Source organism: Haliotis cracherodii, unplaced genomic scaffold (assembly GCF_022045235.1).
Source record: "Haliotis cracherodii isolate W230 unplaced genomic scaffold, xgHalCrac1.p SCAF_5, whole genome shotgun sequence".
Taxonomy (NCBI): Eukaryota; Metazoa; Mollusca; class Gastropoda; order Lepetellida; family Haliotidae; genus Haliotis; species Haliotis cracherodii.
The window spans coordinates 29,476,400-29,504,131 of record NW_027266308.1 but is presented as its reverse complement, the minus strand read 5'-3'; the positions used below and the strand labels follow the sequence as shown (position 1 = coordinate 29,504,131).

At 39.8% G+C, this 27,732-nt stretch overlaps 2 protein-coding genes across 3 annotated transcripts; one reads left to right on the top strand and one right to left on the bottom strand.

The window, feature by feature from the left end:
• The first annotated feature begins 128 nt into the window (after positions 1 to 128).
• Positions 129 to 26,344, top strand: LOC139443033 (lipoxygenase homology domain-containing protein 1-like). 2 transcript variants are annotated; one of them, XM_071223955.1, is made up of 13 exons: positions 129 to 476; positions 2,113 to 2,265; positions 4,020 to 4,084; positions 5,230 to 5,394; positions 7,747 to 7,899; positions 9,574 to 9,745; positions 11,962 to 12,160; positions 13,203 to 13,251; positions 14,886 to 15,024; positions 15,721 to 15,738; positions 22,321 to 22,487; positions 24,517 to 24,603; positions 25,638 to 26,344. In XM_071223955.1, exons 1-13 carry the CDS (start codon positions 236 to 238, stop codon positions 26,034 to 26,036), a joined length of 2,007 nt encoding a protein of 668 aa, XP_071080056.1. In that variant the 5' UTR covers positions 129 to 235; the 3' UTR covers positions 26,037 to 26,344. The 2 variants fall into 2 exon arrangements, with proteins under 2 accessions (XP_071080056.1, XP_071080057.1); XM_071223956.1 differs by lacking the exon at positions 15,721 to 15,738.
• Positions 26,274 to 27,038, bottom strand: LOC139443642 (splicing factor 3A subunit 2-like). The gene has a single exon (XM_071224593.1). It carries the CDS (start codon positions 27,036 to 27,038, stop codon positions 26,274 to 26,276), a length of 765 nt encoding a protein of 254 aa, XP_071080694.1.
• Between the last annotated feature and the right edge of the window lie 694 nt (positions 27,039 to 27,732).

Below are 27,732 nucleotides of genomic sequence, written 5' to 3'. Positions count from 1 at the left end.
TTACCCTTGGTAAAATCTCTGTACACGTATACTAATGAATATGTTTTGCGAAGGGAGATAACTCTTTTAAGTAAACGCGCGTGTATCATAACAAGGAACTGTCGTACCTAGGAAACGGAAGTAAACATCATGGCGTGAAGAAAGGTAGCAAGGTGCTCGCTGGACGCTTCAAAAGACAATTTGAATAATACAACTTGTTAGAAGTGTTATACTTGTTATCAAAAACTCAGTAAATATGACGTCACAGATATGGAAAAGAAAACCTCAGTACATGGTGGTCGGAGAGCGAGCTAGCGACGATCTTCACGCGACGTGGGCAGGGCCGATCAACACTCAAATGTATGGGGACGGTTTGCAAAACTTGTGTCGGAAAACAGAGAACAATATAATGAGGATAAAATCTTCCATGACGAGAGTGGACCCTTGTATAGAATACGGGATTCAACACTGGCATCTAGACAGCAGACCGGCTTCAGGTATAAATCGTGGAAAGACTTCCTCCCGTAGTAATCCCCCATCCCCCATCCCCCTCCTTAGCCGAAAGCCGCGATGGGGTCCTACAGTTAGACCCCATCACGGCTCTTGGCTAATATCCCCAATGCATTGCAGCTCAATCCTTTTCATTATATACATTTGGTAGAATGGGTACGGGCGGAAGTCTTACTTCACAATAAGTTAGAATGACATGTATTTCTTGCTGCCATGTTCATTCTTGAGTCATATTTGACTATTGTTTTTAGTGTTATTCTTTCCATAAATTTGTGTCAGGCTTTCACAAAGGAATTTTATATCTCAGAGTACAAAAATATATTTTGTGACTTAACATACAGTAAACTACGGTTATAACGAACTCAAAGGGACTACTAATTTTAGTTTGTTATAACCGTAGTTCGTTATAAGCATGTATACAGCATAACTACAGCAAATAGTCAGGACCAAAAAAGTAAGTTCGTTATATCCGTCAGTTCGTTATGAGCATGTTCGTTATAACCGTAGTTTATTTGGTTTTGTAGTCATCAGACAAATACATGAGTGTGGTGGCTTTTTTATTGACAAAACAAATGTAATTATTTGTAACCATGATGAAGAATAATACGCTCTTCATTCACTTTCACATTGTGATATTTCTATGTTTTTATGTTGTTTTCAATTTGTGGTTTATGAGGCATCACCAGGATCACAAGCGTAATTTAATACACAAACCACACAATCAGCAGTGATCAGTAGCCATCTCTCTTCAAAATGTTGCATCAATGATGACACATTAAACATCTTACTATTGTTAGGAGATAAATAGAGTTTTGTGAAAATATGACATCCAACATGCAGAATTCCTGCAACACATGAAACTCACTGTATCCTTTGATGACATGAAACCCTTTGCATGTTGATTATTTCATGACTATTACTATATTTCAAGTGGGGTACTTGTTGAATTTCAAAGTATAATATATGTATGTAATTTTAGATTTCAAAGTATAATATATGTATGTAATTTTAGTGATGTCACAATATATGCTCCTACCTCACATTAAGATATGCATCACAATATATGACACAGTTTAAATTGTTTAAGCATGATACAATAAATGAAGATTGTAGAAGTGTTTGTTTTTTAACTAATGGCAAGGTAGTATGGATAATCAACTTCTTTATCGAAATTTTGTCAATGTTTTGTACTATATTTATTAATATTATTAATACTAGTCATGCTTTTGTGTATGTATATAATACCAGTTTATAAATTTTATTATTATTATTGTTATTATTATTGTTATTATTATCATCATTGCTACTAGTATATAGCTCATATGTGCTTATACATTCTCACTTTAAACTGCTGTTTGTTCCATGAGAGCCATATGATTTTTGGTCACTTCTTCAAAATGTACACTTTTTCTCTGAAAGAAGGAGAACAGTTTTCTTTTATTTCACAACACTTTTTATTTCAGAACATTCAGTGAACAGTTTTTGTTATTTTAACCTGAGGCAAAGTATATTTTCCAGTATTTTGTATGAAACAAATTGTTTGTTTTAAAAAAAGTGTCATTATGTGTCTAGTAGATGTAGTCACTGCATGTCAACCTAGATCCACATCCTGCATGTTTCCAGCTCAAGCACATCCAGTGACTGCACCTGACAAGGAGAAAGTGTCCTGGCACGATCCAGGGGTGATGTTTGCCTCGTTTGGCTCCACGCAGTCTCTGGCTTCTCAGTCAACGTGCAGCCTGGCCAGCGAGAATGTCACAGTAGCCTCCAACACAGGTCCAAGTCTTTGTTGTACTCACTGTATGCCAAGGGATTTCTTTATACCAAGGGGGGGACGGGGGGCCCAGTCATCTAAGGCACCGCGATGCGCTGTGCAGAGTTGCATCCCTTGGACACGCCAGAAACCTATGATTGTGGGTTCGAATCCCGGTTTGCCCCGATTATGTTTCTAGGTTTGTCAGCACCATACCCGTGCTTGTGGGTTTCACCGAAGTGGTAAATTTCTGAGACATGCTTTCCTCCCACATTAAGCTGACACGCTTCAATACAACTAGAATGCTGTTAAAAGCGGCGTTAAACCCATCTCACTCACTCACTCTTTATACAAAGGTTATATTATCAGTACTCGTTAGATAATCTAAGACTTCTGTCCGCACTTCAAGTTACCATTGTAAAAGAAAGTTTGATGGCAGTCACCAAAAACATCCTTGTGTCACACACAAATATTTGATAGAAAAATAATATTTTGTAACATGTGTCGTGTTTATGGTAAGTAAATAGTTAACTGTGTCAATAGAGGGGTGTTCAGGATAATGTGAGCTGAATGTTTTAGACCAGGGCATCCAGGATTATGTGAGCTGAAGGTTCGTGTAGACTGACGCATTCAGGATCATATGAGGGGCGGTCGGGTAGCCTGGTGGTTAAAGCGTTCGCTCGTCACGCCAAAGACCCAGGTTCGATTCCCGACATGGGTACAATGTGTGAAGCCCATTTCTGGTGTCCCCCGCCGTGATATTGCTGGAATACTGCTAAAAGCGGCGTAAAACAATACTCACTCACTCACTCAGGATCATATGAGCTGAATGTTCGTTTAGACTGATGCATTCAGGATCATATGAGCTGAATGTTCGTTTAGACTGTGGCATTCAGGAAAATGTGAGCTCAATGTTCGTGTCGACCGGGGCGTCCCATTCAACTTGGTTGCTTGACCAGATTGTATTCCATTTAAATTTTTTCTTCTTTTTTTAATAGAGGGGGGGGGGAGCGGGATTAAGAACATGAACATTAATCATTTTGATTGTAATATTGTATTTATGTTCTAATCTAAACAATTATATGCTGATGTTAATTATGTATATTTCAAGTGTATTTTGGTAACAACAATTCAACCTTCACAAGGTTTTGTCCCATTAGTTTATCCTCCTGCCTGAAGAATGTAAACAGATATTGGTGTATCAAATTAAGGAGTAGATTTACAGTTGGACCAAACAGAATTCCTCAAACAAACTTTGTCACTTAAATCTTAAGTTTGATATGCATGAGGGTGTACATGTATCTTCTCCCTAGGCACAGTAATATCATACACCATGTTAAATAGACGCAATATGTTCTCACTGTTATTTATAGCATCAATTCTGAAATATCAGTATCCCTGTGCACAAATTATAGCAATGTCTGCATAAATTTAGACTCAAATCACATTCACACTGCCAATGAAATGTCCAAGGAGCATGAGGGGCTATGGTGCTCAGACCACCATGGGGGCCGGGGAAGTATGTCAAATTTTGTTTTACACTGCACTCAGCAATATTTCCGCTTTATAACTGTGGCTTGTAAAAAATCAAAGTTGGACCAGACAATCCAGTGATTGATATTATGAGCAACACTCCTTGCTGTCAGAGTGTGAAGATAATCAACCATGTCACCCCCGCCAGAAAGTTGCCTCTTACAACCAGTATAGTTTGCTAGAGACTTGTTCTAAACTAAAATTCCCAAATTAAGAATATAAGGATTATGTTTTCTTGTTACAGCTCCACATAATTTCTGCTACCTGTGTTCTACATTGGAGGAACATCAAAGACACCTACTTAATTCTGTGAGTAAACAATTTGTTTTTACTGCATTTATCTTACATTCATTTCTAGCTCTTATTCAGAGCAACTATGCTGAACTGCTAAAGAAACATCACTTCATGTAAGTTTCCAAATGAAATATCAATGGAGGTATCTCATTTTTGACATTAGACTGTATCCAAATTTAATGCTTACGGCCAAAAAGTGAGAAAAATATGGATATGTGGGTTAAAAAACGCAGCTTATGACCATGGTACAAAGTCCTGAATGCTTTCCATGAAAAATGGTATCCCAAGACGTGGATCTAACAGTCTTGTATCAGTACAACTGCTTGCCAGACTGCACAAATGGTTGCCAATTTATTTAATGTCCATGTGAAAACCATCTACAGATTACAGCAACGATACCAGGTCACCAACAACATGCTTTCTTCTGAAAGCCTGGCTTCTCTGATTCTTCGTAAGTTGTGGTATGGCGCTAGTATTGATACAAGAATGTTGGATCCACATATTGGGTGCCTTTTATCAGAAAAGGCACAAGGAAACGCAAGTGAATTTTGACTCTTATGGAAAAAAATTCAGATGACTTTGTACCATGGTTTGTTAATCTATGTTTGAAGAATTGTGAAATGTTAGGTGGGAAAAATAATTGTTTGGAAATAATTTGTTTCCTTCAAATTTGTATCTGAATGTGTTGTCATACATTGTTTAACCTTCTGTAAGCAATTGTTTTGCAGTTTTCCTGTTGTATACACCATGACAAAAAATGATGCTTTTCAGATAATTTTTTGTTTTCAGTTATTATATTTTTACAGTAGGTGAAATATGCAAATCCATTCTAAAACGTCTTGCCTTGGAGTTTCATTGCTGATATTTCAAATCCATTAATAGTCGCTTGGGAATACTTGCTGTACAGATCTTCAAGAATAATCTCATGCAATAAACTTTGAAGTAATTATTGGTTGTGATCGATGTTGGGCATGAAATTAAAGTTATGTTTTTGGAAATTGAGGGCAGATGTAAAAAATGGGTTTAAAAATGTACAAAATACATAGACCAGAAACAAAGAAAAATCGGACTTTGCAAATTTGTGTCCTTTGCAGTGCTGTAATTCATGGTTGTCATTCAAATCATATCTATTTTCCATACCAATAAGTTTGTTTCAACAGAGGCCGGTCAAAAGATCTATGAAGCCACGAAAACCGAGGATCAACTATGTTGCTCCTCCGCCCCGAGTCAAGGTGAAGGTGGAAGAGCCAACGGCAGTTGCAGAGATTTTATACCGCATTGTCGTGGTGACAGGAGTGAAGGGAAATGCAGGAACTAGTGCCAATGTAAGTCCTTTTAACAAAAGGAGTTATTGTTTAGGCCAATATCAGATCTGGAGATCATTCTATAGTTTTCTAGTAATGCTGTGATATAACTGAACTACACTCGCACATCACTCACTGTCCAGTATTTTTGTAAGTTCGTGAGTGAATGTAGTTTTATACCACAGTTAACTATCTTACAACTCTACATCATGACCAACTGTGTGATGTGTGTATTTGTTGTTTAACACTGCACTCGCCCATTTCTGGTGTCCCTCGCCGTGATATTGCTGGAATATTGCTAAAAGCGGCGTAAAACCAAACTCACTCACTCATTAACACTGAACTCAGCTATATTACAGCTATAGCCTGTGACCAGACAGTCCAGGTAATGATATCGTGAGCAACGATCCACGTCTTCGAGATACATTGACACACCATCATCTATGTCGCCAAGCTTACTCACACCATCCATTAAGATGCTTCTTGAATCCCAAAGGGTTTCCAATTCAGTCGAGTAAATTAAGGATTGACATGGGTTGAAACATCTTCCAGAGGCAAGAGAGTTAACTGACTTTAAAAGTCCAGTTTCCACCCTTGCCGAACTAGGCTGGAATTACTGAGCTCGATCGTAGCGCCACCAGTGGCTATTACCAGTATTGTCCCTTCTAAGCCTCTCCTATGGACCGGGGGCATGGGTGGCCCAGTCATCTAAGGCGCCGCAGAGTTGAGTCCCTTGGGCACGCCAGAAACCTATGATTGTGGGTTCGAATCCCGGTTCGCCCCGATTATGTTTCTAGGTTTGTCAGCACCATACCCGTGCTCGTGGGTTTTCACCGTCTGAGACCTGCATCACTTCGGGCTTTCTTCCCACATTAAGCTGACACGCCGCGATATAACTGGAATATTGTTAAAAGCGGCGTTAAACCCAACTCACTCACTCACTCTCCTATGGACCAATTAGATTCCACCTCTTGTATCACTTGTGTTTGCTTCACACAAAATGGTGGCGCCCAGACAGGACGATCTGATCGATAAACAAGATCTTTATTGTGATAAGACGGGTCTTACATCAAATCACTTGTGCATCTTGATTAAAAACATGAAAGAATTTGGAAAATATCTGCTGACAATGAGTTGGCGGTGCACATGTTTGCAAATCCTGCAATCGATCGAAATCTGAACGACAGTTTACGAACCGGATTTTGATTTTGGTGCACGATTTTGATTGGACTATGCATAGAGTCGTTAGTCCAGACAAAATGTAACTCCATAATACCAGCCTAGTTCGGCAAGGTTGGAAACTGGACTTTTATTGTCATATATAGTTATATAGGGAATATGGGGTTTACAGGGATTGATCCATGATTTGAGATTATAATGTATCATGTTATCAAAGAAAACAATATAATGACAAAGCCAATGAGATAGGATTAATGTAGACAGATAACAACATAATGACGAAGCCAATAAGATGAACAGGAGAGGATTCATTTAAGTACGCTGGAGCTGTAGTGATGACAAGAAGCTGGCTATTGTGATACAATCTTCCCGAGGCAAGAGAGTTAACTGACTATTAAAGTCCAGTTTCCAGTTTTGTCAAACAAGGCTGGTATTATGGAGTTACATTTTGGCTGGACTAACGAGTCTTTGCATAGTCCAATCAAAATCGTGTAACGAAATTGACATCGGTTGGTCAACTGCGGTGCAGATTTCGGTCGACTGCAGGATTTGTAAAGCATGTGTACCGTCAACTCCGAGTCAACAGATTGTTTCCAATTCTTTTCATGTTTCTAATCAAGGTGTTCACGTGATTTGATGCACTTAACGTAGTAAGACCTGTTACCCGTCCTAACCCATCCTAACCCGTCCTAACCCTAGTTCTCAGGCAATGACTTTTGAAAGTCTAGTGCAGGCGTGTGGTGGTTTGTTTATTTTGCTTGTTCAAACTAGAATGTAACCAAATAAACAGTTGTGTTCCATCCATCTGGGAAATGGGCTGCCTACATAAACAAGCATACAAACTCCTTTTGCCACCATTACCATAACATGAGATGCGCAGTAAAGCAGTGTGCTTGTAAGAGGAAGGAACTGCGTGTAATATTGAATCACATTCTTTTTAAATATTATGATTTTTTTTTTCAAATGGAAACAAACACAAAACATGCTGCAGACTTTATGAGCAGTGTCTGAGAACCAAGACTTTTAGCCTAAAATTCCAGTTTTCACCCTTGCCGAACGAGGCTGGAATTCCTGGGCTCGATCACAGCGCCCTCAGTGGCTTAAGGCTAAATGAGATACTGATCAAAGCATCATTAAGCCCCTATCTCAAACCAAATCCCTCACCATTCACTGTCTTGTGGTTCACTATTGCAGGTTCACATAAGTTTACATGGAAGTGAAGACACAGCACGTACACAGCTGAAGAAAGGTCGAGGGTCGTCCATGTTTTGTTTTATGAGGGGCACCACGGAAACATTTTTCTACAAAGGTCCACGAGTAGGTAATCTTACCTACATCACGATAGAGGTAAGACAAATGGAGGAAAACTATTTCAACATGTTTTGTATATCATTCAGCTCAGGTTATTTTGTGTTCTTTGTTCATAGACAAGCCTATATAGATTTCTGTGAAATACCTAATGTAAAATTGAAATATGTAATCGCAATGTATACTTTTATAATATCTTTTTGTTTGTATTTTTGTATAAATTAATATTTTTTTAGGTCTTTTCAGTAACTATTCCAGCCTGAATGTTTAGATGCGTTCATGTATTAGGATTATTATATTGTATTGTGATTATCAAATATTCGTGTTCTTGCAACATTTAATATTTTTGTTTTCTCTGAAATATTTTGTTGATAGTCTTGATCTGACACTGACACTGCTAGTATTTACCTATAATTTGGCACTCTGACACTGCTAGTATAAATAGTCCCTTTAATCTGACACTGTGATGCTAGTATTTACTTTTATAGTTAAAATGGATACAATTATCATTATACCGCCCGCATGTTAGCAGAAATGAGTGGTCCACTGTAACCTGATAATGCCCTCATATTGTTTGACAACGAGGCATATCACGCCTGTTGTTAGGTGACGTCATATTGATGTTTAATAGTGACGTCATATGACGTTTTCATATTTGTAAAATGGATCAGTGACATTTGTTGTGTGTTGATTGCAGTAAATGTTTCAAAACTGACATTGTTATTTATTTGTATTTGATAACAAATTCAATCTTTTTTAGCTATGATAACGTTAACTCTATTTTTCAGGGTATTATAATTTGCAGAAGCCCTCGGTCTTTCAAACTGCCCTCCTTTGTCGGCCACCTTATGGGAGACCTCTGGCTTCTGCAAATGATAATGCCCTGAAAAATTATGTTACCTTTATAATAATCTGACACTGTGATGCTAGTATTTACCTGTAATCTGACACTGTGACACTGCTAGTATTTACCTGTAATCTGGCACTATGACACTGCTAGTATTTACCTGTAATCTGACACTGTGACACTGTTAGTATTTACCTGTAATCTGACACTGTGACACTGCTAGTATTTACCTGTAATCTGACACTGTGACACTGCTAGTATTTACCTGTAATCTGACACTGTGACACTGCTAGTATTTACCTATAATCTGACACTGTGACACTGCTAGTATTTACCTGTAATCTGGATCTATGACACTGCCAGTATTTACCTGTAATCCGACACTGTGAGACTGCTAGTATTTACCTGTTATCTGACACTGTGACACTGCTAGTATTTACCTGTAATCTGACACTGCTTGTATTTACCTGTAATCTGACACTGTGACACTGCTAGTATTTACCTGTAATCTGACACTGTGACACTGCTAGTATTTACCTATAATCTGACACTGCTTGTATTTACCTATAATCTCACTCTGTGACACTGCTAGTATTTACCTGTAATCTGACACTGTGACACTGCTAGTATTTACCTGTAATCTGACACAGCTTGTATTTACCTATAATCTCACTCTGTGACACTGCTAGTATTTACCTGTAATCTGACACTGTGACACTGCTAGTATTTACCTATAATCTGACACTGCTTGTATTTACCTATAATCTCACTCTGTGACACTGCTAGTATTTACCTGTAATCTGACACTGTGACACTGCTAGTATTTACCAATGCTGCAACACTGACTACTTGTTCCGTGTGTCCAGCATGACGGCCTGGAGAAGAAGCATGCATGGTACCTGGAACATATAGTGGTCACTAACATGTTGACTGACCAGTCGTGGATGTTTGTGTGCAACAACTGGCTGTCGCTACACCACTCCGACTTTCGGATCAAGCGAGACATTGAGGCTGCACTCAAGGAGAAGGTAGAACGAGGTATGCTGGTTCATCTTACCTCCTTCAAAACAGGCCATGTCATTGTTATCTTATATCCACCATGCAAATGGCCAAATTCTTATCATTCTCACTCTTAGGCATCCAACTGACCATCTTCCTGTGGCAAAGGAATTAACTAACTGTAAAATTACAATTTCCACCCTTGCCAAAAAAAGGCAGGAATTTCTGGGCTGTATAGTAGCGCCACCAGTGGCTATTACGAGTTATGTCCCTTCTGTGTTCCTCCTGTTGACCAATCAGATTCTACCTCTCCCACCTCTTATAATGCTTGCATTTGCTTTAAACAAAAAAACACCCAGTTAAGACGATCTGATCTATAATCAAGGTCTATATTGTAATAAAACAGGTCTTACTTTGCCAAGTGCATCAAATCATGTAAACACTTTAATTAAAAACATGTAAAGATTTGGAAAATGTCTGTTGATGCCGAGTTGGTCGTACACATTAGGGCTGGGACGGGTCCAAGTTTACTACCCGGGTACCCAACTCCCTATTACCCGACCCTACCCGGGTACCCGCTGTAGGTCTCAAAAGATAGGTAAAACATGTCCGATTGGGAATAGATTGACCGTACTCCTGTCAAAATAAATTTAGATACACATATAAACCGATCTGGTCATGCATACACTGAAGTTGACTGATGTTTTATCATTATGCAAACATATAAAGTCAGGAGGAATGTGCGCAAAGTCAGAAAGAAATGTGAACATTTATCACTTATAGTGTAACCATAGAGTTCTAGATCATTTTTGCCATTAAACAATATAATCACGTGACTGACCATGGGTCTGGGTAGTCCTGTGGGTACCCGAGTTACCTGTCCCAGCCCTTGTGCACATGCTGTACAAAGCCTGTAATCAATCTAAATCTGCATGACAATGGATGTCAATATAACTCCATATTTCAGCCTAGTTTGGCAAGGGTGGAAACTCGACTTTTATAGTCAGTTAACTCCCTTGCCTCGAGGAGATGCAAACTTTCACACAATTAACCATTGGAGGTGATTGCAGAAGGCTTTCTGTGCCAATTCTTAAAAAAAACACTCATTGAATAAACATGGTGCAAACACCTGATATGGAAACTCTCCGACCTGATAAGACCCAGTATGTAAGATGAGTTCATGGGTGAATGAGTGACCATGTATTCATACTGCCTCATCAACAGTCTTGCATCTTTACATGCAACCCTGTACATTTGGGGCACAGGTGGCCCAGTCATCCAAGGCTTGGCAAATTGGCTGTGCAGAGTTGTGTCCCTTGGGCATGCCAGAAAGCTGATTGAGGTTTGGAATCCTGGTTAACTCTGATATGTTTCTATTTTTGTCAGCACCATTCCTGTTTTTGTGGGTTTCACCAGGTGGAGCATCACTTCGGGCTTCCTCCCACATTAGGCAGACACATGTAATACTGTTAAAAGCAGTGTTAAAGTCAACTCACTCTCTCCTGTTATTTTTTGTTTTGTCTTGGATACACAATTTAGTTTCTTTTTTTTACATTTTCTAAAAGACCTGTGAAGATTACGGGTTAGATTAGGTCTTTAGCAACCCATACTTGCCGTAATAGGCAACTATGCTTGTCGTAAAAGGCGACTATCGGGATCGGGTGGTCAGGCTCGCTGTCTTGGTTGATACATGTCATCGATCCCAATTGCGAGGATCGATGCTCATGATGTCAATCTCTGGATTGTCTGGTCCAAAATCGATTACTTTACCGACCGCCGTCATGTAGCTGGAATATTGCTGAGTGCGGCGTTAAACAACAAACAAACAAAACATTTTCTGAAAAAATACCTTTGGAATAAAAACATTTTGATTTTGATAATTTTTCCACACAACATTTTCAGTAACATTATAATACATTCAGTATTTTTATGTACACAATGCAGAGAACCTTGGTAATTCATAATCCACCAAGCAAATTGCACCATTGTCACACTTAGACTTCAAAGTGACACACAGTTCACCTGCTGATGTTGGAACACATTCTTAAAATTCACTGTCCAGATCTTGAATCCAGATTCCTGGATAAAAGAAGCATTTTATGGATCATTTATTTCATTTCACCCTAATATCTATTGTTAGGCAAGGTTTCTGGGTATCTGGGGTCCAGGTAAGTGGGTCCAGTTTGTGCAGAAATATAATGCTAGGTCAGATCTAAAAGTGGTTTATTTGATTGGCAATTTTCCCAACTTTACAGAACTGGAGGTCACTGTGATAACAGGGCACAAGAAGATGGCAGGGACAGATGCGCGGGTGTATTTGACGCTGTACGGCAAGTCCGGGATGAGTCCCAAGTTGCACCTCCCTGATGACAAAAACAAAAAACGCTTTGAGAGGAACAGTGAAGACAAGTTCAAGTTCATGGTCAAAGATATTGGCGAAATTAAAAGAATCAGGTAATGTTGTAACACTGTGTATGTTACATGTATGCTTCAAAGGAATTGGGAGGTTAATCTCAGGAAAAAAATGGCCTGAAAAGCCTGACAATGACTTGAGTACCGGTATGTGGGGGGTTGGGTTTATGAGTATGTTAGTGAGTGAATTGGTGGGTGGATGGGTTGGGTGGTTGAGTTACCAAGTATTGCTTATTAATGCATCATGAATCTTTAGAATTCTATTCTTGTTTTTTAATCTAAGATCAGTTAATATGAAGGTTTTACTGTGGTTACCATATTTTCTGTGCAAATGAACCATAGAATTTAAAACCACACAGCTGAATCAAGATAATATTTTTGGTTATAAACAATTTTACGATCTTCCTCCCTTTCATCTTTCCCACAAGCTGACATACCATGTTAGCCTATATGCTGTTTAAAGCAGTGTTAAACCCCAACTAACTCACACCTTTACTCATATATGTGTTTATTCATAATACTGAGAGGCCATATGCCTATAGTACATGTTATATAGCAATGGGTGTATATACATTTATAAGGTAACATTTGGAGCTTCTTAGCTTCATAACATGCAATATGTACATTGACAGCTTTTTCGTTATTACTACATTCTTACTTGACATAATTGTAACAATTTTCTGTAGACTTGGATAACAGATATAATATTTATCAATGAACTGTTTTCTGAGTTCAGCATACAGCGGACAAAGTAGTAAGAAGTGGTATTCATTTTCTACAGTGTTTAAATCACAAAACTGACAAATTCTGTGTTCTCTCACAATCAGCATATATCTTCCCGTCTCGATAAAGAGTTCGTGTGAACCACATCTGAATCTTGCAAGTGCAATTTGAAGTGTTTTTAGTGTCACATTTAACAAGTATTGCTCTCCACAGAAGCTGTTTTTAAAGAGGGAATAACTTGATAGTTTCTTGGATACTGATAAGGAAAAATGCCAATTTTGAATGTACATATCTTTCAGGGCCTGAGTGAAAACATCTATGAAGCATCACTTTCACTCATTCCTCATTGTTGTCATTTCAGAATTGAGCATGATGGGTCAGGCTTGGCGGCTGGATGGAACCTAAGTAAGGTAAAAGTCTTGATACAAGTTGGCGTTAAATTCTTGTGTGTGGCATAACCAGCTGATTCTAGCATGGAGATGATTGGATATAAAAAGTCAATTTTTGCTAAACTGCAAATGCTTCGCTTTATGAACTGTTAAATCTGCCTGGATGTCACTTGCTCTGTTCAGAGTACTGTAAATCTGGAAAGTTTTGGCATGTGGTCTTATGCACAGAGCACAGGTCACAAATCAGGTGAAGTTATGATGTCGGTAGCGAAGAGTCTTTGGATGGATGACCGCGTTCGGTAGCTTGGCTCCTGAGAGTTTCTAGGGCATCTCTCATATCACTTGCATTTGCTTCAAACAAAATGGCGGCACCCAGTCGAAGATGATCTGCTCGTTATTCAAGATTTTTATTGTAATAAAATGGGTCTTACCCTGTAAAGTGCATCAAATCACTTGAGCACATTAAATAAAAAGCATTAAAGAATTTGCAAAATATCTGTCAACTCCTATGCTTTTCAAATCCTGCAGTCGATGAAATCTAAACGTTGAAATCCATGTTGTTTACGAACCAGATGTCCAGTTTGTTACGTGATTTTGATTGGACTATGCAAAAACGTTGAAATCCATGTTGTTTACGAACCAGATGTCCAGTTTGTTACGTGATTTTGATTGGACTATGCAAAAACTCATTACTCCAGCCAAATATTGGAGCCTAGTTCGGCAAGGGTGGAACCTGGACTTTTATAATCAGTTAACTCCCTTGCCTCCAGAAGATGTACATGTTTTTTGGATTTACGATATTTAACTGTTCTTATAAAGATAGGTATTTCTGAAGTCTATGTGATTCCCAGTTGAAAAAAAGCAAGAGTATTACTATGCATTTTTACATTCTCTTGCCCTAGGTGCACTTATCAACTACTGTGCCACATTCACAGTTTACTACAGGGAATAACTCATCATAAAATGCCATAACTTTGAAGATTTATTTTTAGTCTTGGCTTCATCGCTATTTTGGCATTTGATTGATCTTGATCTTGCAAGGCATGTAAAAGGGTTCCTGATGTACAACAGTTAGAGTGGTGCAGTGAACACCAAATCAATGCTGCAGACATCCTTGTAAAGGGAGTTAACTGACTGTAACAGTCCAGTTTTCCACCCTTGCTGAACAAGGCAGGAACTTCTGGGCTCGATCTGAGCATCACCAGAGGCTTGTCGTAAGAGGCGACTAACAGGATCGGGTGGTCAGGCTCGCTGACTTGGTTGATGCATGTCATGGATTCCAATTGCATGGATCAAAGTTCATGTTGTTAATCACTGGATTGTCTGGTCCAGACTCGATTATTTACAGACCGCCGTCATATAGCTGGAATATTGCTGAGTGCGGCGTTAAACAAAAACAAACAACAACCTAACTCACTCCTTCATGAACTGAACATGAATGGATGCCACATCTCAACTCTTTATATTTGTAAATTTATGTTCTGTAGTGGATCAAGTGGTTCGGATAGGATTTAGTTGATTGTATGTCATTGTATCCTGACAATACTGAAGTATTGCTCATAATATCAATCACTAGTTTGTCAGTCCATCATTGACTAATGCTGAACTATCGCCGAGTGTGACTTTAAAAATACCAAAACAACTATATTATGCAGGTGATCATACAAGATATCCAAGACCCGAGTTTCTCCTCTCACTTCAACTATGGTGGCTGGATAGCGAGTGACGTTGGTGATGGCAAACTGTGGCGGGAACTTCGTGCGCAGACAAAACAAGACAAGGAGATCCTTAAAGGTGAGCTTTCTAGTCAAACAGGTATAGACTATTGGCAGCCCTCAGTAAGTTTGACTCTTTGAAACCTTAGATTTTCTTGTATATGTCAATCTAACAGTTAATGATTACTGTAATTACACGCTAACAGTTCCACATCTTGCACAAAGTAAAGCATCTAGGTCTTAAATGGAAATGGGTTATGGACCATGGAAAATAGTCCCTCTTTTGTAGAATTAGTACCTTGATCCATGTGTGCCTGAAGGTGATATGAAGGGGGATATAATGGAAGCAGTGTATGGAAGGTGGGTGGGTGTCTAAAGGTTTGCACGCTGGTAAAAGACGTTATATTTCTCAGACAGAATTACTGCAATGGGTGGTCAAGGTGGTTCCCTCTCTTGTCACCACAGCTGTTTAGGTGATACTTTAATAAAAATATTTCTGGATCTACCAACCTCACAAAAATAAAAAGTAGGGGGAACCATTTGGAAAGCACGTAATTTTAGTTTCTACCAAATGCAAATTTATGTGTTGCCCTAAAAATAATGTGCACATTTTTTTCGTGTCAATAAATCTGCATATATATATTTATGTACAAGTAACCTTTCAAGCACATTTGGATCTCATTTGATTGATGACTAATCCATTATAATGGACTCAATTTTGCAATCAAAGCATAACCTTTTCATTCAGCACATCTAACAAAACTAATGTTTGCAGGCAGAGCAGTCAGTAGAGGTGAGGCATACATCTTGTCAGTTGTCACTTGTCACTTTAGTTCATCTTGGCTCTTACTTAAGTTAACATTGTCAGTTGTCACTTTGTAAGGATAAGAATTTATGGATGAACAACTTCTTTATTACAATTAAGAGCGACGGTTTCGGTGTAGGTTCTATCACCGTTATCAAGCAAGTGTTTTCTTGCTTGATAACGGTGTTAGAACCTACACCGAAACTTCACTCTTAATTGTAATTAAGAAGTTGTTCATCCATAAATTCTTATCCTTACTTAGTACTCCAACTTCTAAATGCCTATCAAAGAAGTTGTCACTTTAGTGCTCCTTGTTAGTTGTCACTTTAGTGCACCTTGTTAGTTGTCACATTATTTCACGTTTCCATTTGATACTTTACTTCATGATGTCAATTGTCATTTTAGTTCATGTTGTCACTTGTCATTTTAGTTCATGTTGTCACTTGTCATTTTAGTTCATGTTGTCTCGTGTCACTTCACTTCATGTTGTCACTTGTCACTTTAGTTCATGTTGTCACTTGTCACTTTAGTTCATCTTGGCTGTTGTTACTTTAGTTCACATTGTCAGTTGTCACTTTAGTGCACCTTGTTAGTTGTCACATTATTTCACTTTGTCAGTGGACTCAGCCTCCGTGGTGTAGTGGATAGAGCGTCTGCCCTGAGAGCATCTTGTCTGTTGTCACTTTAGTTCACCTTGTCTGTTGTTACTTTAATTCATCTTGTCAGTGGACTGCCTCCGTGGTGTAGTGGATAGAGCGTCTGCCCTGAGAGCATCTTGTCTGTTGTCACTTTAGTTCACCTTGTCTGTTGTTACTTTAATTCATCTTGTCAGTGGACTGCCTCCGTGGTGTAGTGGATAGAGCATCTCCCCTGAGAGCATTTTGTCTGTTGTCACTTTAGTTCACCTTGTCTGTTGTTACTTTAATTCATCTTGCCAGTGGACTGCCTCTGTGGTGTAGTGGATAGAGCGTCTGCCCTGAGAGCATCTTGTTTGTTGTCACTTTAGTTCACCTTGTCTGTTGTTACTTTAATTCATCTTGTCAGTGGACCGCCTCCGTGGTGTAGTGGATAGAGCGTCTGCCCTGAAGAGCATCTTGTCTGTTGTCACTTTAGTTCACCTTGTCAGTGGACTGCCTCTGTGGTGTAGTGGATAGAGCGTCTCCCCTGAGAGCATCTTGTCTGTTGTTATGCTAGTTCATCTTGTCAGTGGACTGCCTCTGTGGTGTAGTGGATAGAGCGTCTGCCCTGAAGAGCATCTTGTCTGTTGTCACTTTAGTTCACCTTGTCAGTGGACTGCCTCTGTGGTGTAGTGGATAGAGCGTCTCCCCTGAGAGCATCTTGTCTGTTGTCACTTTAGTTCACCTTGTCAGTGGACTGCCTCTGTGGTGTAGTGGATAGAGCGTCTGCCCTGAAGAGCATCTTGTCTGTTGTCACTTTAGTTCACCTTGTCAGTGGACTGCCTCCGTGGTGTAGTGGATAGAGCGTCTCCCCTGAGAGCATCTTGTCTGTTGTCACTTTAGTTCACCTTGTCTGTTGTTACTTTAATTCATCTTGTCAGTGGACTGCCTCTGTGGTGTAGTGGATAGAGCGTCTGCCCTGGAGAGCATCTTGTCTGTTGTTATGCTAGTTCATCTTGTCTGTTGTTACTTTAATTCACCTTGTCAGTGGACTGCCTCTGTGGTGTAGTGGATAGAGCATCTGCCCTGGAGAGCATCTTGTCTGTTGTCACTTTAGTTCACCTTGTCTGTTGTTACTTTAATTCATCTTGTCAGTGGACCGCCTCCGTGGTGTAGTGGATAGAGCGTCTCCCCTGAGAGCATCTTGTCTGTTGTCACTTTTGTTCACCTTGTCTGTTGTTTCTTTAATTCATCTTGTCAGTGGACCGCCTCCGTGGTGTAGTGGATAGAGCATCTGCCCTGGAGAGCATCTTGTCTGTTGTTATGTTAGTTCATCTTGTCTGTTGTTACTTTAATTCATCTTGTCAGTTGACCGCCTCTGTGGTGTAGTGGATAGAGCGTCTGCCCTGGAGAGCATCTTGTCTGTTGTTACTTAAATTCATCTTGTCAGTGGACTGCCTCCGTGGTGTAGTAGATAGAGCGTCTGCCCTGGAGAGCATCTTGTCTGTTGTCACTTTTGTTCACCTTGTCTGTTGTTTCTTTAATTCATCTTGTCAGTGGACTGCCTCTGTGGTGTAGTAGATAGAGCGTCTGCCCTGGAGAGCATCTTGTCTGTTGTTACTTAAATTCATCTTGTCAGTGGACCGCCTGCGTGATGTAGTGGATAGAGCGTCTGCCCTGGAGAGCATCTTGTCTGTTGCTATGTTAGTTCATGTTGTCAGTTGTCACTTTAGTTCACCTTGTCATTTGTCACTTTAGTTCATCTTGTCAGTGGACTGCCTCTGTGGTGTAGTGGATAGAGCGTCTGCCCTGGAGAGCATCTTGTCTGTTGCTATGTTAGTTCATGTTGTCAGTTGTCACTTTAGTTCACCTTGTCATTTGTCACTTTAGTTCATCTTGTCAGTGGACTGCCTCTGTGGTGTAGTGGATAGAGCGTCTGCCCTGGAGAGCATCTTGTCTGTTGTTACTTAAATTCATCTTGTCAGTGGACCGCCTGCGTGATGTAGTGGATAGAGCGTCTGCCCTGGAGAGCATCTTGTCTGTTGCTATGTTAGTTCATGTTGTCAGTTGTCACTTTAGTTCATCTTGTCAGTGGACTGCCTCTGTGGTGTAGTGGATAGAGCGTCTGCCCTGGAGAGCATCTTGTCTGTTGTTACTTAAATTCATCTTGTCAGTGGACCGCCTGCGTGATGTAGTGGATAGAGTGTCTCCCCTGGAGAGAATCTTGTCTGTTGTCACTTTAGTTAATCTTGTCAGATATCACTTTAGTTCAGAGCTTGTATCCAATATATGCATGATCAAGTTGATTGTGTACCATCATACACTGACTGTGGAACGTTGCTCATGCTATCAACCACTGGTTGTCCTGTCCAGACTATGTAGCAGGCCACAGATGCACACAGTGGAGATTACAGGGTAGAATTAATCTCAAGTACCGATACCCCAAGCTTGTCACAACAGGCAACTAAATGGATCAGGTGGTCAGGCCTGGTGACCTTATTGATTGCCTGCCATAGCCTACCCTAAGGAAGAACTATGCTCATGATTCCAACCAAATAATATCCCCTCACAGAGTGAGTAGTTGCAATCAGCCACCTACACTGGTTTGCCAGGTCAAGACTCCATCATTTTTCTGTCACTCATCACCCCATATGTCACGCTGGTTCATGGTTCAGTAGTATTAGTGGTTGAGGGTGTTGTGTTTAGTGCTAGAAGTTTGTTGTGTTGTGTGTGTGAGTATGATTTTACGCCACTTTTAGCAACATGCCAATGGCAGGGAACACCAGAAATGGCTTCATATATTATACCTAGGTGGGGAATAGAACCTTGGTCTTCAGCATTATGAGCTGACACTTTAACCACTATCTGTCTCTTAGTAATCACTTTAACCACTTCATTTAATAAATACGAATCATAGGGTTATGAAAATGTATATATTAAAGTTACACAAAAGTACCTAATCTAGCCTATCCTAACTGACACTGTGTTTAGCCTAAAAAAGGTACTTTCACAGGTAAAATGACAATAAACTTAGACAATATATGTGTGTTGTCATGCTTGCATGAAACATCCTACAGCCTGATCCCGAGTGATGACTTCACACCGCCAACTCGTTCTCGCAGGTGAAAATGCCTCCTGAGTTGGGGGTGGTCTCAAAATACGGCTGTTATTGTATTTTAATGAGGGGTCATAGAGGAATGTAGTTTGAACAAACCTGTGAAATATTGACCATCAGACATGTCACAGAATATACATGATATAGCTGTAACATTGCCAACAGTCCCATTCAACATGTTCAAGAAAGTTTAAGGTTGTTTTCTTGTCTGCTTTAAGACATTGAGACTTTCCCTAAGACTGAGATATACAATGTCACTGTTCACAATGCATTGTGCAGTTAACCTGACCATGCGATACACAGTACACCTGCCGATGTATCTATTTCTAAGTTTTGCAATAACCTGACCTGTCAGCAACTGGGGATAGTGTTACCTATCGGCACATGAGGTAGGCATGTCACGACACCTACTAAAATGTGAATTATATACGGCATATGTCAGTGAAGTAGATGCATCTTCAGGATTTGACAAACATGCTGGTTCTTTTGACAAATGATGGGAACCACTGTTCTGAACAAGTGATATTATTTTGAGGTGGCCAGTGGAAAGTGCGAAATATCTGTCATTCCCGTGTTTTTGACTTCATTGAGTGTTTTGGTAGAATGAAATTGCCAACCTGTTCTGTAGGTTTATGTGAATAAATTGAGATTGTCCCTTATCCCCATCACAAGATAGATGGGGGCATGGGTGGCCCAGTCGTCTAAAGCGCCGCGATTCGCTGTGAAGAGTTGCGTCCCTTGGGCACACCAGAAACCTATGATTGTGGGTTCGAATCCCGGTTCGCCCCGATTATGTTTCTAGGTATGTCAGCATCATACCCGTGCTCGTGGGTTTCACCGAAGTGGTAAACGTCTGAGACCTGCATCACTTCAGGCTTTCCTCCCACATTAAGCTGACAAGCCGCGATATAACTGGAATATTGTTAAAAGCGGCGTTAAACCCAACTCACTCACTCTTTCACTCTCAAGATAGACGTGACTCTCAGAATAATGCAAGCTTACAAATCAGTGACTTTGCTAGGCTGTATTTGAAGACATGAAAACCATAGGATATTCGTATTGACTTTGAGCCATTGTTCTCAACACAGGTTAAATCTGGTAAACAGGGATGTTGTTATATTCCTGGCATATTTGCTATATGATATGTTATTATATCCCAGGGGTTTTATAATACATCTTTCATTTAGATTGTAATATATGAATATTTCTTGCTAGAAATTTATTTTGCATTTGAACACAATGTAATGAAATGTAAAATCAAATGACAAACAGAGCTCCAGATAAGCTTTTGGTGTTGTGGGTATTTTACCCATGCATTTTAAAATCATTGGGTATCTGTTATTCTATCTGGGTATTCAAGTTTCTGTTACCCACTAGTTTTTACACATGTTGGTATTTAAGTTAAATATTAAAAAACACTATTCATCTAGTCCCTGCAAACTGGTGTCGTGTGGGTTTGAGAGCATTTTAGGACTCAAAAATACCACGATACTTCCACAAGAAAGTGTGATGGCAAATGATCGTGATGTAACTGTCATCGTGGAGTTTGGCAAGGTTGACGTTATGCCCGTTTATAATTTCAAAATAAGTTGCTGATTTGCTAATCGAATACGCAGGGTTACTTCACATTACTTTGATGATACGCACAAGTTTTATTTTTGTAGCGTATCTGTAATGTTCGTTGCGTATTTGATACGCTTGGATTTTATTTTACTGCTTATTTCTGTATTTCTGATGCGTATTTTACGCAGATACGCAGCTTATCTGGAGCTCTGACAAATGTTTTCTTTATATTCCTTCGGATTGAACACGCAACCTTCGTATCTGTTCCCCAGTGAGTGTACCACTAGGCTACAGAGGTGCTGATAAATCACAATTTAGAATGTCCTTTTCAAGTACTGTATACCAGCAACAGGTATTTTTCGCTGGTTTTCTAAGGTTCATCAGGAAAGTATGTTTCAAACATAAAAGTGTTGATAAATGTTGTTTTAAGTGTCTTTTTTTCAGTTTATAAGTTGGATAAAACACTTCCCCTCAGGATTTTAAGATATTTAAGCCCTTATCCTTTGGATAAAACCTCAGGGCTTAGTAACACCCCTCAGTTTTATCCCACGAAGGCAGGTTAAAAATATCATAAAAACCCTTGGACATGCTTTTATCCTACACAGATATTTCATGCATCAAATGTTTCAGCTTATGATTTGCAGGTGTTTGAAAGTTGTCTGCAAATTTTGAGCATTGAGGCATAACTAATTAATAAGAAGCATCCGTATGTTTCAGGTTACTGATCAGTAAGATGCCATGATATGCATTTCTTTAATTTGTGTGAAATATCAAACTGAAATGTTTTGGAAACAGTCTCCATGCATCCATGTCAACTGACAAATAACTTTTTCCTCTTTCAAAACAGACAAAAACATCCTGTTGTTTGTTACCATGGTTACAATAGGAAGACAGCATATGAAATTGTCAAGATTACTGTGTCAGTTGGACATTTGGTTTGAAATAATTTGGGGAATGTAAAATTAGCTCAATTATTTCTTCCAACGTGAACAGGTGCTCAAATATTTTTTTAAATATTAAAAATAAATATTGAACTATATTCTTTGGACACGTGTCTGCAAGAAAAGGTCACATTTCCTACAATGCTATCATTTGTAAAACAAAATTCAATAAAACAGGGGCTATATTTTTAAGAAATAATACCACCATTACTCCCCCCTTGAAAATTAAACATGTTAAATGGTTAAGTAAGTTTAGTTTTCATTTCTCTCAAGATATCCAAGCAGATTAAATATGTGATCTAATGGTGCTACTCTGATCTGTGTAATGTTTCAGGTAAAAACATTCGGTACCATGTGACTGTTAAGACCGGAGATGTCAAGTATGCCGGGACGGATGCCAATGTCTTCATTCAGTTTGTTGGGCCAAAGGGCACCACACGTAAAATACACATGGATGATGCGAAGGACAACTTTGAGAGGGGAATGGTGGAACAGTTTGATGTAAGTAATGTCATATCTTTCGGGTATTTTAAAGGCTGTAGTATAATAATCGGTGAAGAGTTCACTTTATTCTTTTATTTCTTTTCAGTACAGGTTTGGTTTTGTTTTTGTTGCTGTTTAATTCAACACTCAGCACTATTCCAGCTATATGGTGACGGTCTGTAATTATCAAGTCTGGACAATCATTGACATCATGAGCATCGATCTACGCAATTGGGATACGATGACATGCGTGAACTAAGTGCTAGAGCCTGACCACTCGATCCTGTTAGTTTTTTGTCGCAACACAGAGCTACGGGTGTCCCATAGTGTTTACCTGATCAACTTCCTAAAATACTTGCCTTCAAATAAGTGTACTTATATTTTTGGTCATGCAACTTTCTGTGTACTTGTTAGTAAGACATCTTTACCAGTCTTGTAAGTATATTGTTGCACAATCTAAAATATAAGTTTGTTTGTTTGTTTATTGTTAAACGCCACACTCAGCAATATTCCAGCTATATGACGGCGGTCTGTAAATAATGGAATCTGGACGAGACAATCCAATGATAATATCATGAGCATCAATCCATGCACTTGGGATCGATGACATGCATCAACCACCCGATCCCGTTAGTCGCCTTTCACGACATGCATAGTCGCCTTTTACGGCAAGCATGGGTTGCTGAAAACTTATTCTACACCGGATCTTCACGGGTCTGACACTTGAAGGACCACACTACCTGATTCCACTCCCACGGATGTTTATGTCCATCTGGACACATGGAAAACGAAAACTTTTCTTGTTAGAAAACCAGGCAATATTCTCCGACAGACATCTGTCCAGCTGTATTGTACTGGAAAAACTAAAACAGTCAATCCAGTGATTGACACTAAAATATAAGTACTTGTGTTTGAAGGCAAGTGTCCTTGGAAATTTTGCATTTGTGGTTAGAAAACAAACGCATTCACTTTACTGAAGCATGTAAAGTGTGATGCAGATTTGGATCGGGGATGTATTAGGAAAACACATCGCTCTGTTTGACAAGTCAAACTCAAAATCGTTGATAGAAAGCATTGCAGAGATATGGTTAACGCAGCTAGGCTCGAGAGTGCCTGAGAACTTACCACTGATTGATGCATGTTCATGTCGTCATATCCGAATCACAATCGATGCTAATGATGTCACTTACTGGATTGTCTTGATTATTACAGGGTGTCATCATATAGTTGGCATATTTCTGAGTGCGGTGTCAACGAACAAACAAACACACAAATAAACAATATATTATCCAACAACATCAGAGAAGCCATAGTGCTTCAACTCCAAGGATTTTATTCAGACATCAGGTAGCGGTAGTAATAAGATTGTTTTATGCAGGTGTGTCCACAAGCATTGGTTCCAAATATGTCCACAATACATGCATTGTAGTTGTTGATTTCTTTGCCCCATACCATGAAACTACCTCAGTACATGTTTGTCATAGTCCAGGTTAAAGTATGGCAGCTACATTCATCTGAGAGTTAGTTGTGTAACAGGGCCTGTTACACAAACAAACGTTTGTTCCCAAAACTCAGTAATTAGATACTGACCCGTGCAATATCATACAAATAATTACTTTTGACAAGGTCAATATGCGAAAACGAGGGCCCAAGGACCCGACCCCTGAGGTGGTCAGACCATCAAAGGGGTCAGGTCCGAGGATGCATGTTTTCGCATATTGACCTCATCAAAAGTAATCATTCACTTTGTTATACCAAAATTTAAAGAATCCTGTAAACTGTCCTGTTTCCTTACAGTAACTTAGCTGCAAATGGTGAAATGTTAGTACCAGACTCCGTCTTGTTTTCTAGCAGATGAGTCAATTTCATCATGTGACAGGTCAATACTGATCATGTGACGAATCAATATCCGAGGTCAGTGTCAGTCACATGATTTTGGGATCAACATTCAAATGTATTGTTTGGTCACATGGTACAGCTTAATTTAACCGATTGAATTCAACATTCTTAATAGCAGTACAACAAAACATCTTGATGTTGGTTGCAGCTGCGAGGTATCGATGTTGGTCCACTGACCCGGATTGTCGTGAGTCATGATAACACCGGAGCTGGCGCGGGATGGTTCCTTGAGGATGTAAGTACAGCTCTGCACTGGTCTTCTCCACTTACCTTTGTGCAGAGGGGAATATCAACCAGGGATGGAGAAATCTAATTATGTTCAAATGTCCATGGAGTTTTAAATTTATCAACATTTGCTTGTATTTGCTTCTTAGCTCGCCCTACTGAATGTCAATTGAGCTTAAGTCATGGCCTGTTTGTCCAGCATCTTGTGATGGCAGCAGTTATGGCCAATGTTTGGACTTTTTTGTTCAAAGTATAAAAGATTTGGTTTAAGTAGCTGTGTTGAAGCTATGTGTTCTATTTTCTGTGGTATTTTAAATTTGGACCTTAATCTGACCTTACTGAGCCATTTTTGCTCAATATGTAATGAAATTTGGTATGTGTGTGCAGGTCATAACACATGTTTTCACCTTTATTTGAAGTGCTCTTTCATGCTCATAAATTCTCTGAAAATATGCAATTTCTCTGCTTTGTAAAAATTATCTTCTCAGAACCACTTGACCAATGCAGCTGGATCTTCACATGCTTGTTCTATCCAATGATAAGATCTGAATTTGTTCAAGAAGTTCAAATCTGATTTTTCAATATGCATATAGCTACCATATTTATGGCCACTGCACAGACATTTCTACACAAAATGTTCAGTTATGCTTATAAAGATCCTCTAAAAAGCATCCCATGCTTGCCATAAAAGGCAACTATTCTTGTCGTAAGAGGCAACTTAAGGGATCGGGTGGTGAGGCTCGCTGTCTTGGCTGCTGCATGTCAACGTATTTCAATTGCGTGGATCGATGCTCCTAATGTTAATCACGGGATTGTCTAGTCCAGACTCGATTATTTACAGACTGCCATTATATAGCTGGAATATTGCTGAGTGCGGTGTTAAACAACAAACAAACAATCAAATCACTGGGATTTTACTGGGTTTGTTTGTGTGAAGTCTTATTGACATTTGCTACTGAATATCAGCCTCTGAGCAGGTCTAGATAAATATGTGACATCCATGAGAAAACCTATCTTTACTATTGCTTCATTCTTATGAAACAGGTGACTGTGAAAAGATATTTGACAAAGGAAGAGAAAATAGAAAGGCTCAAACGAATGAAGAAGTTCCACAAAGACAGCCCCGAGCGACGGAGGAAGAGGTATGCAGAGCGGTTGAACAAAGAAGACAGAAATAAAACGGACAACAGCAGCGATAGCTCAGAATCCGAATCTGACACTTCAGATGAGGAGAAGAATTCCAAGAAAAGAGACAAGTCCCGAGCCAAAGACTACGCAGATGAAGTGTTCAATCGGGATGGCAAGATACTGCGGATTCCAGAGTATGAGAGATATTACTTTGTGTGTCGTAAATGGCTAGCCAAAGATGAAGCTGATGGATTGACCAGTAGAGAGATGACGGTTGACCACAAAGAGACAGTGTTTAAAGAATGTGATGAATAGAACAGTGTTCACTTCTATAGATTTGTAGCTGTTTGCACTTCTTGTAGAAGCCTTCCTGCTATCTGTCAGAAGTAAGTCAGCAAATCAAAATCTTTCAAGCTTGTGTATATGGATTATTTATACTATAAGGTTGCTGTAAGAAGTTGGTGAGATCTTTCATCATTGAGAACAAAGTACCATGGTGCAGATGTTGATACAAATAGTTATTGTTTTGTGTGTAAATTGATTTACACTATATTATGAAAGCTGTTTCACTGTCGGATCCAGAGGTGTGGGATGCAGATCCGGATGAGTGCAGATCCTGAGAGGTGGGGTGCAGATCCAGAGGGGTGGGGTGCAGTTCCAGAGGGGTGGGGTGCAGTTCCAGAGGGGTGGGTGCAGATCCAGAGGGGTGTGGTGCAGTTCCAGAGGGGTGGGTGCAGATCCAGAAGGGTGGGGTGCAGTTCCAGGGGGGTGGGGTGCAGTTCCATAGGGGTGGGTAGCAGATCCAGAGGGGTTGGGTGCACATCCAGAGAGGTGGGGTGCAGATCCAGAGGGGTGGGTGTAGATCCAGAGGGGTGTGGTGCAGTTCCAAGGGGGTGGGTGCAGATCCAGAGGGGTGGGGTGCAGTTCCAGGGGGGTGGGGTGCAGTTCCAGAGGGAAGGGGTGCAGATCCAGAGGGGTGGGGTGCAGATCCAGAGGGGTGGGTGCAGATCCAGAGGGTTGGGGTTCAGATCCAGAGAGGTGGGGTGCAGATCCAGGGGGGTGGGGTCCAGATCCAGGGGGGTGGGGTCCAGATCCAGGGGATGGGGTGAAGATCCAGAGGGGTGGGGTGCAGAACCAGAGCGTTGGGGTCCAGATCCAGAGGGTTGGGGTCCAGATTCGGAGGGGTGGGGTGCAGATCCATGGGGGTGGGGTCCAGATCCAGAGGGGTGGGTGCAAATCCAGAGGGGTTTCACTCCACCACTTTTTCCAGACACCTAACATGTTGACTGTGCCCTCGGTCAAGTCACTTCTTGACATAGGGAGCCTTTTTCTGAATTCTGGATCTGCCCCAGATGTTGATCTGAGACACCTAATGAGTGAGTGAGTGAGTGTTTACATAATTTTGCAGCTATCCATGATTGATCTGATACACCTCAGGTGAGAGTGAGCGAGTGTTTACATAATTTTGTAGCCATCCATGGCAAGGCAAACTCTAGTTGCAGTGTAAGGTCCTCAGAAGCTATAATCCTGACTTCATACCCCAAAAGAGGTGAATGTTGGATAGGTATTATATTGTTTGAAGAGTTGGGATTTTTCCATTTACACATGTATCTTTGCAAAATGATCATCTTAAGATATCTTTGTGGTTTGTGAGAAGAACTATATTTCTTGAGTTTACAAGAATTTGTTATTTGATGAAATATTTATTCAGCTGCATATCTATGATTATTTTAGTATCATTGTTGAACATCAAGAGTTGTTTTAGTTCCTCTGACTGTAGACTGTAGACTTTGAAGGCAGGTACTGAGCATAATGGTTTATGGCACAATTATATTTTTTTTTACTTGTGTAATTTTGTTCTTTGTTGAACACCATATGAATGAATCATCGAGAAAACAAAAACCATCGATTTTGTTCCTGTTAAACCGTTTTATAGTATAAGATATGTTTGACAGTGATAATGTGTTGCATTTTAACAGCATTATCAAATGTAATAAACATCTCATAGCAT